A 15,999-nucleotide genomic window follows, 5' to 3' on the forward strand; every position below is an offset into this window, starting at 1 on the left:
AATTTCAAACTGCATTGAAACATTAGTGTAAGCTAAGAGTAATTAGTCCTCGAGCAAGATAGTGAATTATTTCAGTCATCATTCACGCTGGCTGAGAGTGAAAACGCGTTTGCATTTCCTGTACCACGTAGTGCTTTTTGTCCCTCTCGGCAGTTCATAGACCGGAAGAACATGGAAGCCTCCATGAAGCTTACCCCTCCTATGTAAGTACATATTAAGTATTCTTCGCTCAGGAGGATAAGTGAGATTTTTGGCAGAGATAATTTTACACCAATGAGGACTTATTTATGAATGAATACGTTGATTTGAGGAAATAAATGACTTAAAATATTACGCTGTGTCCCTTTAAGACTTTAAACTAAAATGAATAACGAAATACAGATGATATAGATGGGGAGAGTTTATTATCCTTCACGTCCAAAAGAGGGCAGTCTTTATTACCCATCACGTCCAGCAGAAAGCAGCGTTGAATAACCCTTTCCGTCCAGCAGAGGGAAGTGTTGTATTACCTTTTACGTCCAGCAGAGGGCAATGTTTTATTACCCATCACGGTCTCTGAAAGTCCCAATGAATGAAACAGGGTAAGGGGTTGACAATAAGGTTTCAAAAGCACTTGCCCATCGGGAAAGTACAGGTCAATTGAACAGTTCCAGACCTTCTGTACAAATAAAATGAAGTACGATGGTCTGGTAGGACCATGCTACTCTCCTCTCGCATCAGTGAGGGAATACGGCAGGTCAGTGCTACATAGTATGTTTTCCACCGGTGCCAGTTAATTTCAATTACAATTTGCGGGGCTTTTTAAGTTGTAAAAATAGCTACCACAGCGCTGGTTTTCAAAAATAAATAAATTAAAAATTAATTATTAAAAAAATTATCGCCTTTTTATTAGGGATGCACCGATCCGCTTTTTTCACCTCCGATACCGATACCGATATCTGAGGTTTAGTATCGGCCGATACCGATCCGATACCGATATAGAAAAACAGCGCGAAATTATGGCTACAAAGTGTAAGTTTCATTGAGGGGAAAAGACTGGGATCATGAGACTTTAATTTTTGGAGGGGCTTTATAAGGTTTGTGGTATTAAAGCTAGAAGGTTTAGTACCACCCCTCGGGACATTTACTTTGCATATGTTGCATGTAGCCGTTGAGCTTGCTGGCTTAGGTAAAGTGAAATAGCTCCAGATAGCAGATCCTTTTGCTCGCTCCATTTTGCAATCACTGTAGGCTCCGCACGGCGTGTTGCTTGTTTATAACGTCACTCACAGCGCACAGCATAGAAACTGAATAGATAGCCAATAGATAGATAGATACACTTTTATTAATCCCGTGAGAACATTTTCGTGGGAAATTCAATTATCAAAGCAGCAAGGTAGTAGGAATAGGATTCAAGTATGTACATGAACGTAAAAAAAATAAATATATATATATATATATTTTTTTTAAATATGGATCGGCCCATTTGTCACCGATACCCGATCTAGAAATGTCTTCAATATCGGTACCGATACCGATACAAATATCGGATCGGTGCATCCCTACTTTTTATCGGCAACTTGAGACGATCGACGTTGGAATCCATCTATCGTCGATAGTCAATAGTCGATAGAAAGGTTTCTTATTTCCTAATAAACCTTCTCTTATTCATTGATTGAAAACACCATGTTTAGTTGCAAAATTTGGCCCAGACACTGGATAATCTGTTTATGGTGGTTTTATTAGATCAGAATCAACTTTGTGGACAAAAATCACAAAGGTAATACTTCATTTTTGGTTGTTAAAAGAAGAGGGGACGTTTCTTCTTAAGTTGTTATTTGCGAGTTTTAGTCACAGAATGACATGGTTTGGACTTTTGGAATAAGTGGAGGCTCAGCTTTCATGTAATATATACCATATTTTCCGCACTATAAGGCACACCGGAGTATAAGCCGCAGCAGATAAATTGAATTATGTGTACATATATAAGCCGCACTGGAATATAAACCGCGGGTGTTTTAATGTTCAATTACCATTACCCCTATGTTTTATTCGATACATTTCGACAGTGGTATGAAATTTTCATGACGACAGATAAAGAACGATGCCAGTGTTACCCCTTATTTTTCATTTGATGAAAACGACAGTGTTACCCCTTATGTTTTTTTGCCATGATGACTGATGAAAATATTTTATTTGACAAAGACAATTTTTTTTTCTTTTCAAAATATGTTTTTTTTCATGACGACCAATAAAATACGACGGTGTTAATCCCCTATATTTTATTTGACAAAGACAACAGTGTTACCCCTTATGTTTTTTTTCATGATGACCAATAAAAAACAAGTGTTACCCCTTATGTTTTTTTTATGACGACCAATAAAAAACCACAGTGTTACCCCTTATGTTTTTTTTCATGACGACCAATAAAAAACAACAGTGTTACCCCTTATGTTTTTTTCATGACAACCAATAAAAAACGACAGTGTTACCCTTTATGTTTTTTTTCATGACGACCAATAAAAAACAACAGTGTTACCCCTTATGTTTTATTTGATAAATATCGACAGTGTTACCCCTTATATTTCTTTCATGACGGCCGATAAAAAACGACAGTTACCCCTCATGTTTTTTCCATGTTGACAAATAAATAACAACATTGGCACCCCTGCCGACGTTATTGCAGGGATCCGAACAAGTGCTGTTTGGAGTGTTAACCTCTGAACTTAACAATGCACCATCAAGACACCGCATAAAGCCATCACAAAGGTTATACTTGACATTATAATTCGCATGAAATAGAGATAAGAGCCTACCAACAGAAGACAACAACCGGACTTGAACCCCGGTCTCCAGGGGGTTAGGCAGAGTGCACTCCATTGCACCACTGAGGCGATGACAATTCACAATAACCAATCATCAATAAAGAGGATATACATGACATTAAAATGTATGTGTGTACTTCTATTATTTCCATTATGTTTTTTCTAATGACGACCAATAAAAAATGACAGTGTTACCCCTTATATTTTATTTGAGAAAGACAACAGTGTGACCGCGTATGTTTTTTTTCATGACGACCAATAAAAAACAACAGTCCAGAGTTACCCCTTATGTTTTTTTCATGACAACCAATAAAAAACGACAGTGTTACCCTTTATGTTTTTTTTCATCGCGACCAATAAAATAGAGTTGTTAATACTAATCCCTTATGTTTTTTTTCATGACGACCAAAAAAAACAACAGTGTTACCCCCTTTATGTCTTTTTTCATGACGCCCAATAAAAAACAAAAGTGTTGCCTCTTATGTTCTTTTTCATGACGACCAATAAAAAACAACAGTGTTACCCTTTATGTTTTTTTTCATGACGACCAGTAAAAAACAACAGTGTTACCCCTTATGTTTTTTTTCATGACGACCAGTAAAAAACAACAGTGTTACCCCTTATGTTTTTATTCATGACGACCAATAAAAAAACAACAGTGTTACCCCTTATGTTTTTTTTCATGACGACTAATAAAAAACAACAGTGTTACCCCTTATGTTTTTTTTCATGACGACCAATAAAAAACAACAGTGTTACCCCTTATGTTTTTTTTCATGACGACTAATAAAAAACAACAGTGTTACCCCTTATGTTTTTTTCATGACGACCAATAAAATACGACGGTGTTAATCCCCTATATTTTATTTGACAAAGACAACAGTGTTACCCCTTATGTTTTTTTTCATGATGACCAATAAAAAACAAGTGTTACCCCTTATGTTTTTTTTATGACGACCAATAAAAAACAACAGTGTTACCCCTTATGTTTTTTTTCATGACGACCAATAAAAAACAACAGTGTTACCCCTTATGTTTTTTTCATGACAACCAATAAAAAACGACAGTGTTACCCTTTATGTTTTTTTTCATGACGACCAATAAAAAACAACAGTGTTACCCCTTATGTTTTATTTGATAAATATCGACAGTGTTACCCCTTATATTTCTTTCATGACGGCCGATAAAAAATGACAGTTACCCCTCATGTTTTTTCCATGTTGACAAATAAATAACAACATTGGCACCCCTGCCGACGTTATTGCAGGGATCCGAACAAGTGCTGTTTGGAGTGTTAACCTCTGAACTTAACAATGCACCATCAAGACACCGCATAAAGCCATCACAAAGGTTATACTTGACATTATAATTCGCATGAAATAGAGATAAGAGCCTACCAACAGAAGACAACAACCGGACTTGAACCCCGGTCTCCAGGGGGTTAGGCAGAGTGCACTCCATTGCACCACTGAGGCGATGACAATTCACAATAACCAATCATCAATAAAGAGGATATACATGACATTAAAATGTATGTGTGTACTTCTATTATTTCCATTATGTTTTTTCTAATGACGACCAATAAAAAACGACAGTGTTACCCCTTATATTTTATTTGAGAAAGACAACAGTGTGACCGCGTATGTTTTTTTTCATGACGACCAATAAAAAACAACAGTCCAGAGTTACCCCTTATGTTTTTTTCATGACAACCAATAAAAAACGACAGTGTTACCCTTTATGTTTTTTTTCATCGCGACCAATAAAATAGAGTTGTTAATACTAATCCCTTATGTTTTTTTTCATGACGACCAAAAAAAACAACAGTGTTACCCCCTTTATGTCTTTTTTCATGACGCCCAATAAAAAACAAAAGTGTTGCCTCTTATGTTCTTTTTCATGACGACCAATAAAAAACAACAGTGTTACCCTTTATGTTTTTTTTCATGACGACCAGTAAAAAACAACAGTGTTACCCCTTATGTTTTTTTTCATGACGACCAGTAAAAAACAACAGTGTTACCCCTTATGTTTTTATTCATGACGACCAATAAAAAAACAACAGTGTTACCCCTTATGTTTTTTTTCATGACGACTAATAAAAAACAACAGTGTTACCCCTTATGTTTTTTTTCATGACGACCAATAAAAAACAACAGTGTTACCCCTTATGTTTTTTTTCATGACGACTAATAAAAAACAACAGTGTTACCCCTTATGTTTTTTTCATGACGACCAATAAAAAACGACAGTGATACCCCTTATGGTTTTTTTCATGACGACCAAAGAAAAACGACAGTGTCACCCCTCATGTTTCATTTGATAAAAACAACAGTGTTACCCCTTATGTTTTTTTTCATGACGACCAATAAAAAACAACAGTGTTACCCCTTATGTTTTTTTTCATGACGACCAATAAAAAACAACAGTGTTACCCTTTATGTTTTTTTTCATGACGACCAATAAAAAACAACAGTGTTACCCCTTATGTTTTTTTCCATGACGACCAATAAAAAACAACAGTGTTACCCCTTATGTTTTATTTGACATAAGGGCGACAGTGTTACCCCTTATATTTATTTCATGACGGCCGATAAAAAACGACAGAGTTACCCCTCATGTTTTTTCCATGTTGACAAATAAATAACAACAGTGGCACCCCTGCCGACGTTTTTGCGGGGATCCGAACAAGAGCTGTTTAGACTGTTAACCTCTGAACTTAACAATGCCCCAACAAGACACAGCATAAAGCCATCACAAAGGTTATACTTGACATTATAATTCACATGAAATAGAGATAAGAGCCTACCAACAGAAGACAACAACCGGACTTGAACCCCGGTCTCTAGGGGGTTAGGCAGAGTGCACTCCACTGCACCACTGAGGCGATGACAAATCACAATAACCAATCATCAATAAAGAGGATATACATGACATTAAAATGTATGTGTGTACTTCTATTATTTCCATTATGTTTTTTCTAATGACGACCAATAAAAAACGACAGTGTTACCCCTTATATTTTATTTGAGAAATACAACAGTGTGACCGCGTATGTTTTTTTCCATGACGACCAATAAAAAACAACAGTCCAGAGTTACCTCTTATGTTTTTTTCATGACAACCAATAAAAAACGACAGTGTTACCCTTTATGTTTTTTTTCATGACGACCAATAAAATAGAGTTGTTAATACTAATCCCTTATGTTTTTTTTCATGACGACCAAAAAAAACAACAGTGTTACCCCCTTTATGTCTTTTTTCATGACGCCCAATAAAAAACAACAGTGTTGCCTCTTATATTTATTTCATGACGACCAATAAAAAAACAACAGTGTTACAGCGTATGTTATTTTTTCATGACGACCAATAAAAAACAACAGTGTTACCCCTTATGTTTTTTTCATGACGACCAATAAAAAACGACAGTAATACCCCTTATGGTTTCTTTCATGACGACCAAAGAAAAACGACAGTGTCACCCCTCATGTTTCATTTGATAAAAACAACAGTGTTACCCCTTATGTTTTTTTTCATGACGACCAATAAAAAACAACAGTGTTACCCTTTATGTTTTTTTTCATGACGACCAATAAAAAACAACAGTGTTACCCCTTATGTTTTTTTCCATGACGACCAATAAAAAACAACAGTGTTACCCCTTATGTTTTATTTGACATAAGGGCGACAGTGTTACCCCTTATATTTATTTCATGACGGCCGATAAAAAACGACAGTTACCCCTCATGTTTTTTCCATGTTGACAAATAAATAGCAACAGTGGCACCCCTGCCGACGTTTTTGAGGGGATCCGAACAACAGCTGTTTAGAGTGTTAACCTCTGAACTTAACAATGCCCCAACAAGACACAGCATAAAGCCATCACAAAGGTTATACTTGACATTATAATTCGCATGAAATAGAGATACAAGCCTTCCAACAGAAGACATCAACCGGACTTGAACCCCGGTCTCCAGGGGGTTAGGCAGAGTGCACTCCACTGCACCACTGAGGCGATGACAATACACAATAACCAATCATCAATAAAGAGGATATACATGACATTAAAATGTATGCGTGTACTCCTATTATTTCCATTATGTTTTATCTAATGACGACCTATAAAAAACGACAGTGTTACCCCTTATATTTTATTTGACAAAGACAACAGTGTTACCCTTTATTTATTTTTTCATGACGACCAAAAAACAAGGGGTAACACTGTCGTTTTTTATTGGTCGTCATGAAAAAAACATAAGGGGTAACACTGCTGTTTTTTATTAGTCGTCATGAAAAAAAACATCAGCGGTAACACTGTTGGTTTTTTATTGGTCGTCATGAAAAAAAACATAAGGGGTAACACTGTTGTTTTTTATTGGTCGTCATGAAAAAAAACATAAAGGGTAACACTGTTGTGTTTGTCTGTCGTTTTTTATTGGTCCTGAAAAAAAACATAAGGGGTAACACTGTCGATATTTATCAATTAAAACATAGGGGGTAACACTGTCGTTTTTATCAAATGAAACATGAGGGGTGACACTGTCGTTTTTCTTTGGTCGTCATGAAAAAAACCATAAGGGGTAACACTGTCGTTTTTTATTGGTCGTCATGAAAAAAACATAAGGGGTAACACTGTTGTTTTTTATTGGTCGTCATGAAAAAAAACATAAGGGGTAACACTGTTGTTTTTTATTGGTCGTCATGAAAAAAAACATAAGGGGTAACACTGTTGTTTTTTACTGGTCGTCATGAAAAAAAACATAAGGGGTAACACTGTCGTTTTTTATTGGTCGTCATGAAAAAGAACATAAGAGGCAACACTGTTGTTTTTTATTGGGCGTCATGAAAAAAGACATAAAGGGTTTTTTTTTTTTAAAAAAACAACTTATGGTTTTTTTCATGACGACCAAAGAAAAACGACAGTGTCACCCCTCATGTTTCATTTGATAAAAACGACAGTGTTACCCCCTATGTTTTAATTGATAAATATCGACAGTGTTACCCCTTATGTTTTTTTTCAATGCGACCAATAAAAAACGACAGACAAACACAACAGTGTTACCCCTTATGTTTTTTTTCATGACGACCAATAAAAAACAACAGTGTTACCCCTTATGTTTTATTTGAAAAATATCGACAGTGTTACCCCTTATATTTATTTCATGACGGCCGATAAAAAACGACAGAGTTACCCCTCATGTTTTTTCCATGTTGACAAATAAATAACAACAGTGGCACCCATGCCAACGTTTTTGCGGGGATCCGAACAAGAGCTGTATAGAGTGTTAACCTCCGAACTTAACAATGCACCAGCAAGACACCGCATAAAGCCATCACAAAGGTTATACTTGACATTATAATTTGCATGAAATAGAGATATGAGCCTTCCAACAGATGACATCAACCGGACTTGAACACCGGTCTCCAGGGGGTTAGGCAGAGTGCACTCCACTGCACCACTGAGGCGATGACAATACACAATAACCAATCATCAATAAAGAGGATATACATGACATTAAAATGTATGCGTGTACTTCTATTATTTCCCTTATGTTTTTTCTAATGACCGCCAATAAAAAACGACAGTGTTACTCCTTATATTTTATTTGACAAAGACAACAGTGTTACCCTTCATTTTTTTTTTCATGACAACCAATAAAAAACAACAGTGTTACCCCTTATGTTTTTTTTCATGACGACCAAAAAAAACAACAGTGTTACCCCCTTTATGTCTTTTTTCATGACGCCCAATAAAAAACGACAGTGTTGCCTCTTAAGTTCTTTTTCATGACGACCAATAAAAAACGACAGTGTTACCCCTTATGTTTTTTTTCATGATAACCAATAAAAAACAAAAGTGTTACCCCTTATGTTTTTTTTCATGACGACCAATAAAAAACAACAGTGTTACCCCTTATGATTATTTCATGACGGCCGATAAAAAACGACAGAGTTACCCCTCATGTTTTTTCCATGTTGACCAATAAAAAACAACAGTGGTAGGCCTACCCCTGTCGACGTTTTTGCGGGGATCATAACCAGAGCTGTTAAGAGTGTTAACCTCCGAACCTATCAATGCACCATCAAGACACCGAATAAAGTCAACGCAATGGTTATACTTGACTTTTATTTCGCGTGTGGGGGTGCTTAGGGTGCTGCAGCGGCCCCTGGCTGTAACTGCAAGTGAGAAAGTTTTCTGAACAATTCAATTCAATTCAAATTTTTTTTTGTATAATTTTATCATACAACATGATTTTTCATTACATTATTGACATCCACCCTTTTTATGATATTTATCATATTATCATTTCAATTTATTTAGAACATTGTCTGTGTAGGCTGACGTAGGCTACGCACAACGCAGAACTGTCGATAGCTGAATATGGTACTATGCTGATTTTACATAAGCATGTTGGTGTTCAACATCTGTTGTAGTGAACATTCTAAAACTGTTGTAAAATGTTGCTGCCATATTAATAGACACGTTGAATGTTATCGTTTTGATTCTGGAATCCCGCAAGTAAACTGGTTGGCAAAAAAAGGGCAAAGACGGACGGTTCACTTGACGGAGAAACCGTCACTTTCCTCATATCAGACAACTCGTAACTCTGGATGAAAATTAAGGCTTTCTTTTATTGTCATTTTCCTTTGTAAACCTTTAGAAATAACCTCCTGAATCCTTGTTATGACGCTGTGTATAATCCCGGACCGCAACAGCTTGTCGGCATGTTGTTAGTGTGTGAAATTCAGCACAGTATCAGCCGAGTTGACTCTAATTTCCACATTGTTTAGTTGCTAACTTTTGTGAATAACAGTGGCTAGTTGGCAGAACTAGCCACTGTTTACACACCAGTAGAGTGTTTATCAGAGCGGAGCCCTGAATGTGACGTCACCCGTCATCTCGTCTCTTTAAACAATGGATGTTGCGCAGCATTTATTATGACTTCATTATATAGACTCTCTCTCAGCACCCCCCCCTCGGACTGACTTCCCGCGTCGGCCGTCCAACAATGTATGGTTGAACCAGAGCAAAGCGATCAGGTCATTGCGTCGTTTAAACGGCAAGGGGCGCTCAAAAAACAGCTTCGAGATACTTGGGTGAGAACGCAATCCAGCAAAAACCGACTCAAAGGACTGCAAATGTGAGATTGAGATTGTAGGGTTTTAATCACAAACAAACATTATAACACAACAGATTAATGAAGTGGTTGGCGGACTGTTTAACAGTGAAGGAGAGTAACAGTGCACTACACTAAACACCACGTTATATGGTGCCTTCAAAACAGTCAGAGTTTCCTGGAATTTCGGAAGTTCGGACCTTAAGATCGGAGTAAATCGCCTTGAACACTCTGTTAAATCAGAGATTTCCCTCGGAAGTTCGTGCGAAAGCAGAGCAACCCGAACCTCAGAGTTGACGTCACAACAATAGCTAACCATTTCATCGATAGACTACAGTGACCTTGCAGCAAGCACTGAGAGGCGAACTTAACACCCATTCTAACATTTGCATTGCTATACATTATAGCTTACAATCAACTGATAAATTCCCCCCCATGTTCAACCATCGCAAGCAGTTCTAATAACTGATTCATCTGATTCAGCAAAGAAGCGCTAAGAGGTCCCTGCGGGCATCCATACTTGTTGTTATTTCTAGTCTCATGAACAAACTTTTTTTCCGGTTTTATGTCATAGCCTACGAACGTTTCCTGAACACTCTTATTTCGGAAGAAGGGCAGGTTTACGTAAAGACACGTAAGAGCTTCCGAACCTCCGAGCTGCTTTGAAGGCGGCACAAGACGGCTCCGAACTTTGACCTTTCAACCCGGAGATACCGACTTCCGATCTAATTGTGCTGTGAATTTCGGGGGGGATCGGATGCACGCTCAGTGCTGAATAGAAAAAATATATGCAGCAGCAATTTATGCTGATTTCGAGGAGTCGGACAAGGGCTAGCTGATTTAATCGGCTACGATACCGATAAATAAGACAGATTGCTATAAGCAGAGCAAAATACAAACGACGCAAACACACAATTTGATGTGTAATTGCATAATAACACATCAAATGATTCATGTTTCAAACATCAACGATTACCATTTAATTTCCATTAACGGTGAAGGCCGCCTTGTTTGGTGTCGTTACCGACGTTTAGTCAGAAGAACCGGAACTCTCAAATAATGCACAAATTTCCGACGTCTCATTCCGAAACGGACAACCGTCCAGTTCCTTTCTAACGTGTCAAGAGTTAAAAAAAATTTGAGTACCGAGTTTTCTGGATCTTTCAGTATATTTCTGAAGAACTGACACGCATCACAATCTTTATAATTCTTTCCAGAAACGTCTTGTGATGACAGAGAATCCGTTTCCAAAATGAAGGTTGCAAGTATTTCTCGGGATTGACCAAATGGATATTAGGACCATTCTCCCAGACCTGCGCACTGTGTCAGATTAATTCATCCCAGGTGAGTCTGGAGACTGAAACGGGGAGCACTGTGAGGAGGAAGATAAACACTACTTTGAGAAACGTCAAATTAAACACTTTTTTTGCTTGGAAATGAGAAAGTACCACGTATTATATACGCCCCAGAGCATCTGGTGGTCCAGGGCCAATCGTACCCCCTCTGTTTCTCCATGTACCTCCTGGAAAACACCACCACACCGTACCACGAGGAGAACACCACCACACCGTACCTCCATGTACGTACAAACACACACACACACACACACACACACACACACACACACACATACACACACACACACACACACACACACACACACACTAGTATACTCTTCTTTCGTCTATCAATGTCAAAGGACTTGGAGAATCTGGGATGGATTTCTGTACCCTGACTTGACATAAAGGGTGGTTTTATTCTGTGCTCAGTACCTTCAGAACATGGAGGAGAACTCCAGAAGACCCCAAGCCATGAGACACTTCAGGGTCCATCGACCTGATCAGCTGATCGACGACACTGACATGATGTTCTTTTTTCATATTTCATATTTTCATATTTGTTTTTTGTGGTTTTTGGAAGTGTATTCTAACGATGTGTTTCACATGAACTAGTGGAGCAAGGCATGAAGTCAGGTGACGAGAGGATTGCAAGTAATCATTTGACACGCAAACACACACATAACAAGCAGACACACACACAAAGGCACACACGTGAACAAGCAGATCAAACACGCAGGGCCCTATTTTAACGGTCTGAAACGCAAGTGAGGAGCGCCAAACGCAACCAGCTTTGTGGGCGGTTCTATGGCGATGTTGCTATTTTACCGGCGGATAAATGACTCTTGCGCCCGGCGCAAATCTAATAAGGGTTTATCTGAAGTAGCCTAATTACCCGTAGGTGTGGTTTGGGCGTAACGTGCAATAAACCAATGAGAGTGCCATCTCCCATCCCCTTAAAGCGCCATGAGCGCATTTGAATCTGACGAGATGATATTTTGACAGCGCGTTTGCATATAATAATAATATGTAATAATAATTACATTAATAATGAAATAATCATAATAATATGGCCTAATTCACACATGGAATAGTGTTTTCTTCCACAGCTTCAGAAATACTGAGTCCTGAAATACATTTCGGCAAAGAAAACGTAACACACTTAACTCTGGTTCTATTTAATGATATACGCCATACATTAACAAACATAGTTTCTTACCAGTATTGAATGCATTATCATTATCGACTTGTGTTCCTAATATGCATGTATCCCCCCGTTAATATACATGGCATGGACTGTATTATGCCTTACGTGTTGGACGCACACAGGCGCGCCTGCGTCCGTTAATTATTTTACACATACACACACACGCTCCCGCATTCATTCATTCTTTTTAACACTCACTCGCGGTAAAACAATGTTTTCTCACGATCAAATACTCATCAATCCTAAAAGTTATGGGCTTGTACACGATGTCTGTGTCAAGAAAATATGTGTTTGCTGTACTGTGTTTGCATATGCATTGATTTAAGTACAACTTATTACCATTGTATCAGCTGTTCTTTCCCAAATAATTTACCAAGAATGTGTGGCTAGGTAGATGAGAGAAGCAAAGTGTAAAAAATAGCATCTGAACAACGCGCCACTGACTTTAAACCAGGTATTTCCTGGTTTGTGGCGCAATTGTTTTCTGAAACTGCAAAATAGCACCAGGGAACGTTTGCGCCAGAACACGCCTCCTCCTTTCGCCGAACCACCCCTTGGGGCGCAAGATCATTCCGTAATTTACCAACGCGTGGCGGTGGAGGAAAAAGAACGCTCTGCGCCAGTTGCAAATTAGCAATGACACATGCGTCGGTGTTGAAAGTCAATTGCGCTGAATGCAAGATAGGGCCCGCAGACACACACACACGCAAACACACCCGAGAACAAGCAGACACACACACACACACACACACACACAAACACACACACACATGACAACAGCCACACGTGGGCTATTGCTCCGTGGCGTTGAAGTCGTAGCAGAAGTGGTAGTTGCTGGGGGGCAGTGGGACGGGGGGGGCCAGGTCGGGGATCTGGACGTTCTCCAGGTCCAGCAGCCGCAGCTTGATCTCCATGGAGAGCAGGATCTCCAGCTCGCTGCGCATCGACTCGCTGCTCATGTCCCGACCGAGCAGCACGCTGAGGCCGTCCGTCCACAGGCAGAACTGGGAGGGCACAGGTAGAACGGTGCTGAGGTCACGACATCATGGGGAGGTAACACGCAGAACTGGGGAGGTCACAACATCACGTTTGGGAGGTCACGACTTAACGCTTAGGACATCAGCCGACTACCAGCCGCAACGTTTAGACTTTAGAATGAGTATACTTTCATTTAATTTCTAGTTATGTCTCTGCTGTTATTGTTCATGACCTGTGTTGCACTGTAAAGCTAGCCCGGAGTTCAAGCATTCCACGCCCTAGTTGCCCTCGCCTCGTGCACAAGGTCTTCATCATGCATGAGGATGAATTCCTCCAGGGGCAGCAGTTCTGAGGACTCACGTCAGCTCTAGACGAGGCAATGAAGTTGAGGCTGTAGTCCTCCACGTCGTAGGTGATGCTGAAGGCCAGGTCCAGAACCTCCTGTCAGAGGAAGGGGAGGAAAGACACAGAGAAACACGTCAACTGGGAACCAAACCTCCACACTCACACGCACACACACACACAGAGACACAAACACTCAGTCAAACACAGTCTGACACATACATACTCTAGCACACACTCACACACACACACACACACACATTCACATGCATGTCAGTGTTTCCTCTATATGCACCTAACAGCCGCGGTACGCCGCTGTTAGGTGCATATAGAAACCTCGCTGCAGGGTGCGCTTCGCGAGCACACAAAAAAGATTGCGAGCGGAAAAATAAACATTTCAACTCCGCTACTGCAACTCCATCCTAGGGGAAACACTGCATGTGCACGCACACACACACACACACACTTACACTCACACACACAAACACACACACTCACAAACAGACAATCACACATACACACACTCACACACACACACACACACACACACACACACACACACACATAAACTACACACATACTAGATCCGAAAATGCCTTTGGGGAGCAGGCCTCTGCGTGCCTCTACCAGGGTGGTCGCTGGTAGCATAGACAACAGCAATAAACTCAGAGAACAGACCTCAACCAGCAATTAACCTCTGGAATGTAGCAGTCCCATTTAATGAGCATTTGTTTTTTAAGAGCGCACTTAGATAGGTCAGGAGGCTGTTGAACTGCTGCTAGCCTGTCACGCAGTAGTAAATGCAGTAGCATGGTTAGCCTGAGTAGCATGGTTAGCATGAGTAGCGCTGGTTAGCCAGCGAGCTCCTCACCTTGGTCTGCTTTCCCTTGTTCTCCTTCATGTGGGGACAGTCTTTCCCCGTCAGCAGGGCCTTGATGTCAGCCACCGGGACTAGAGACACACAAGGGCATCTTGGATCCATAACTCAACATCTGGATCAATAACTCAACATCTGGATCCATAACTCCACATCTGGATCCATAACTCAACATCTGGATCCATAACTCAACATCTGAATCCATAACTCCACATCTGGATCCATAGCTCAACATCTGGATCCATAACTGAACATCTGGATCCATAACTGAACATCTGGATCCCTAACAGAAGGTCCAGCCCACTCACTCTTCTCCTGCAGCGACTCTATTGCCGGGCTCTCAGTGTCCTCCTCCACGTCACCGTAGTGCAGCACTTTGTGATTGGGCGACAGGCGGCAGTACCACAGTTTATCTGGAAGTAGCCAATCACACAGCACGGTTAGAGATAGGAGGCATGGCCTCATGTCCTCGGTTGGTATGGGTATGTGTGTATGTATATGTGTGTGAGGGAAAATTTGACAGGAAATACGCATGTTTGTGTACATGTGTTTGTGTGTGTGTGTGCTTCCATGCATGCGTGTGTGTGTGTGTGTCTACGTGTGTGCAAATGCGCGTACAAATAAGTTTGTGTGTGCGTGCGTGCCAGCGTGTGTGTGTGCATGGGTCTGTGTGTGCGTGTGTGTGTGTGTGTGTGTGTGTGTGTGTGTTCGTGGGTGGGTGGGCGTGTGTGTGTGTGTGTACCCTGGCGCCGCCGGCTGCTGATCTTCCTGAACAGCGTTCCCTGACAGAGGCGGTTCAGTCTCTGCTGGCGGATCAAATCCATGAGCTCCGGCTTCAGACGCTCCTTCAGCTCCCTGTTACACACACACACACACACACGCACACACACATACACACACACACCACACACACAAATACAGACAGACAGAAAGACGGACACACACACACAAACACAGACACACACACACAGAGGAGGCCCAAGGTTATTAACACTAGGGGCCCCAGGATACTCACAACAAGGGCCCCAGGCTCCTCCCACCAGGCTCCTCCCACCCCAGACACCTCCCACTAGCCCCAGGTAGTGCCCCAGGCTCCTCCCACTAGGGGCCCCAGGCTCCTCCCACCAGGTACTCACACCACGGGCAGGGCCAGCGTCTCCTCCTGGTGCAGCCGCTCCGTCTGCCTCAGCTTCAGGATCTCTCCGTAGTTCAGCGCGTTGACCTTGTTCTTGAAGAGCTCCAGGGAGGTGGGCTTACTGGACAGGGTTCTGGTGATCTGCTCCCGGACCACCTGCATCACCTGGGGGGGGGGGGGGGGGGGGGGGGGGGGGGGGGG

General features: G+C 40.8%; 1 protein-coding gene across 3 annotated transcripts in view; it reads right to left on the reverse strand.

Moving 5' to 3' along the window:
• Window positions 1–9,235: 9,235 nt before the first annotated feature.
• elmo3 (engulfment and cell motility 3) overlaps window positions 9,236–15,999 on the reverse strand; it is a 27,187-nt gene continuing 20,423 nt past the window's right edge. Inside the window, exons 2-7 of one of the 3 annotated variants that reach the window (XM_056598466.1) lie at window positions 15,800–15,963; window positions 15,406–15,518; window positions 14,972–15,076; window positions 14,658–14,737; window positions 13,805–13,885; window positions 9,236–13,470 (exon numbers count right to left, since the gene is read on the reverse strand). In XM_056598466.1, the coding sequence (XP_056454441.1) occupies window positions 13,258–13,470; window positions 13,805–13,885; window positions 14,658–14,737; window positions 14,972–15,076; window positions 15,406–15,518; window positions 15,800–15,963 (756 nt within the window). In that variant the 3' untranslated portion in view covers window positions 9,236–13,257. The remainder of the gene's footprint in view (window positions 13,471–13,804; window positions 13,886–14,657; window positions 14,738–14,971; window positions 15,077–15,405; window positions 15,519–15,799; window positions 15,964–15,999) is intronic. The other 2 variants (XM_056598465.1, XM_056598464.1) reach the window with 2 other exon arrangements.

Source organism: Gadus chalcogrammus, chromosome 9 (assembly GCF_026213295.1).
Source record: "Gadus chalcogrammus isolate NIFS_2021 chromosome 9, NIFS_Gcha_1.0, whole genome shotgun sequence".
NCBI classification, from domain to species: Eukaryota; Metazoa; Chordata; class Actinopteri; order Gadiformes; family Gadidae; genus Gadus; species Gadus chalcogrammus.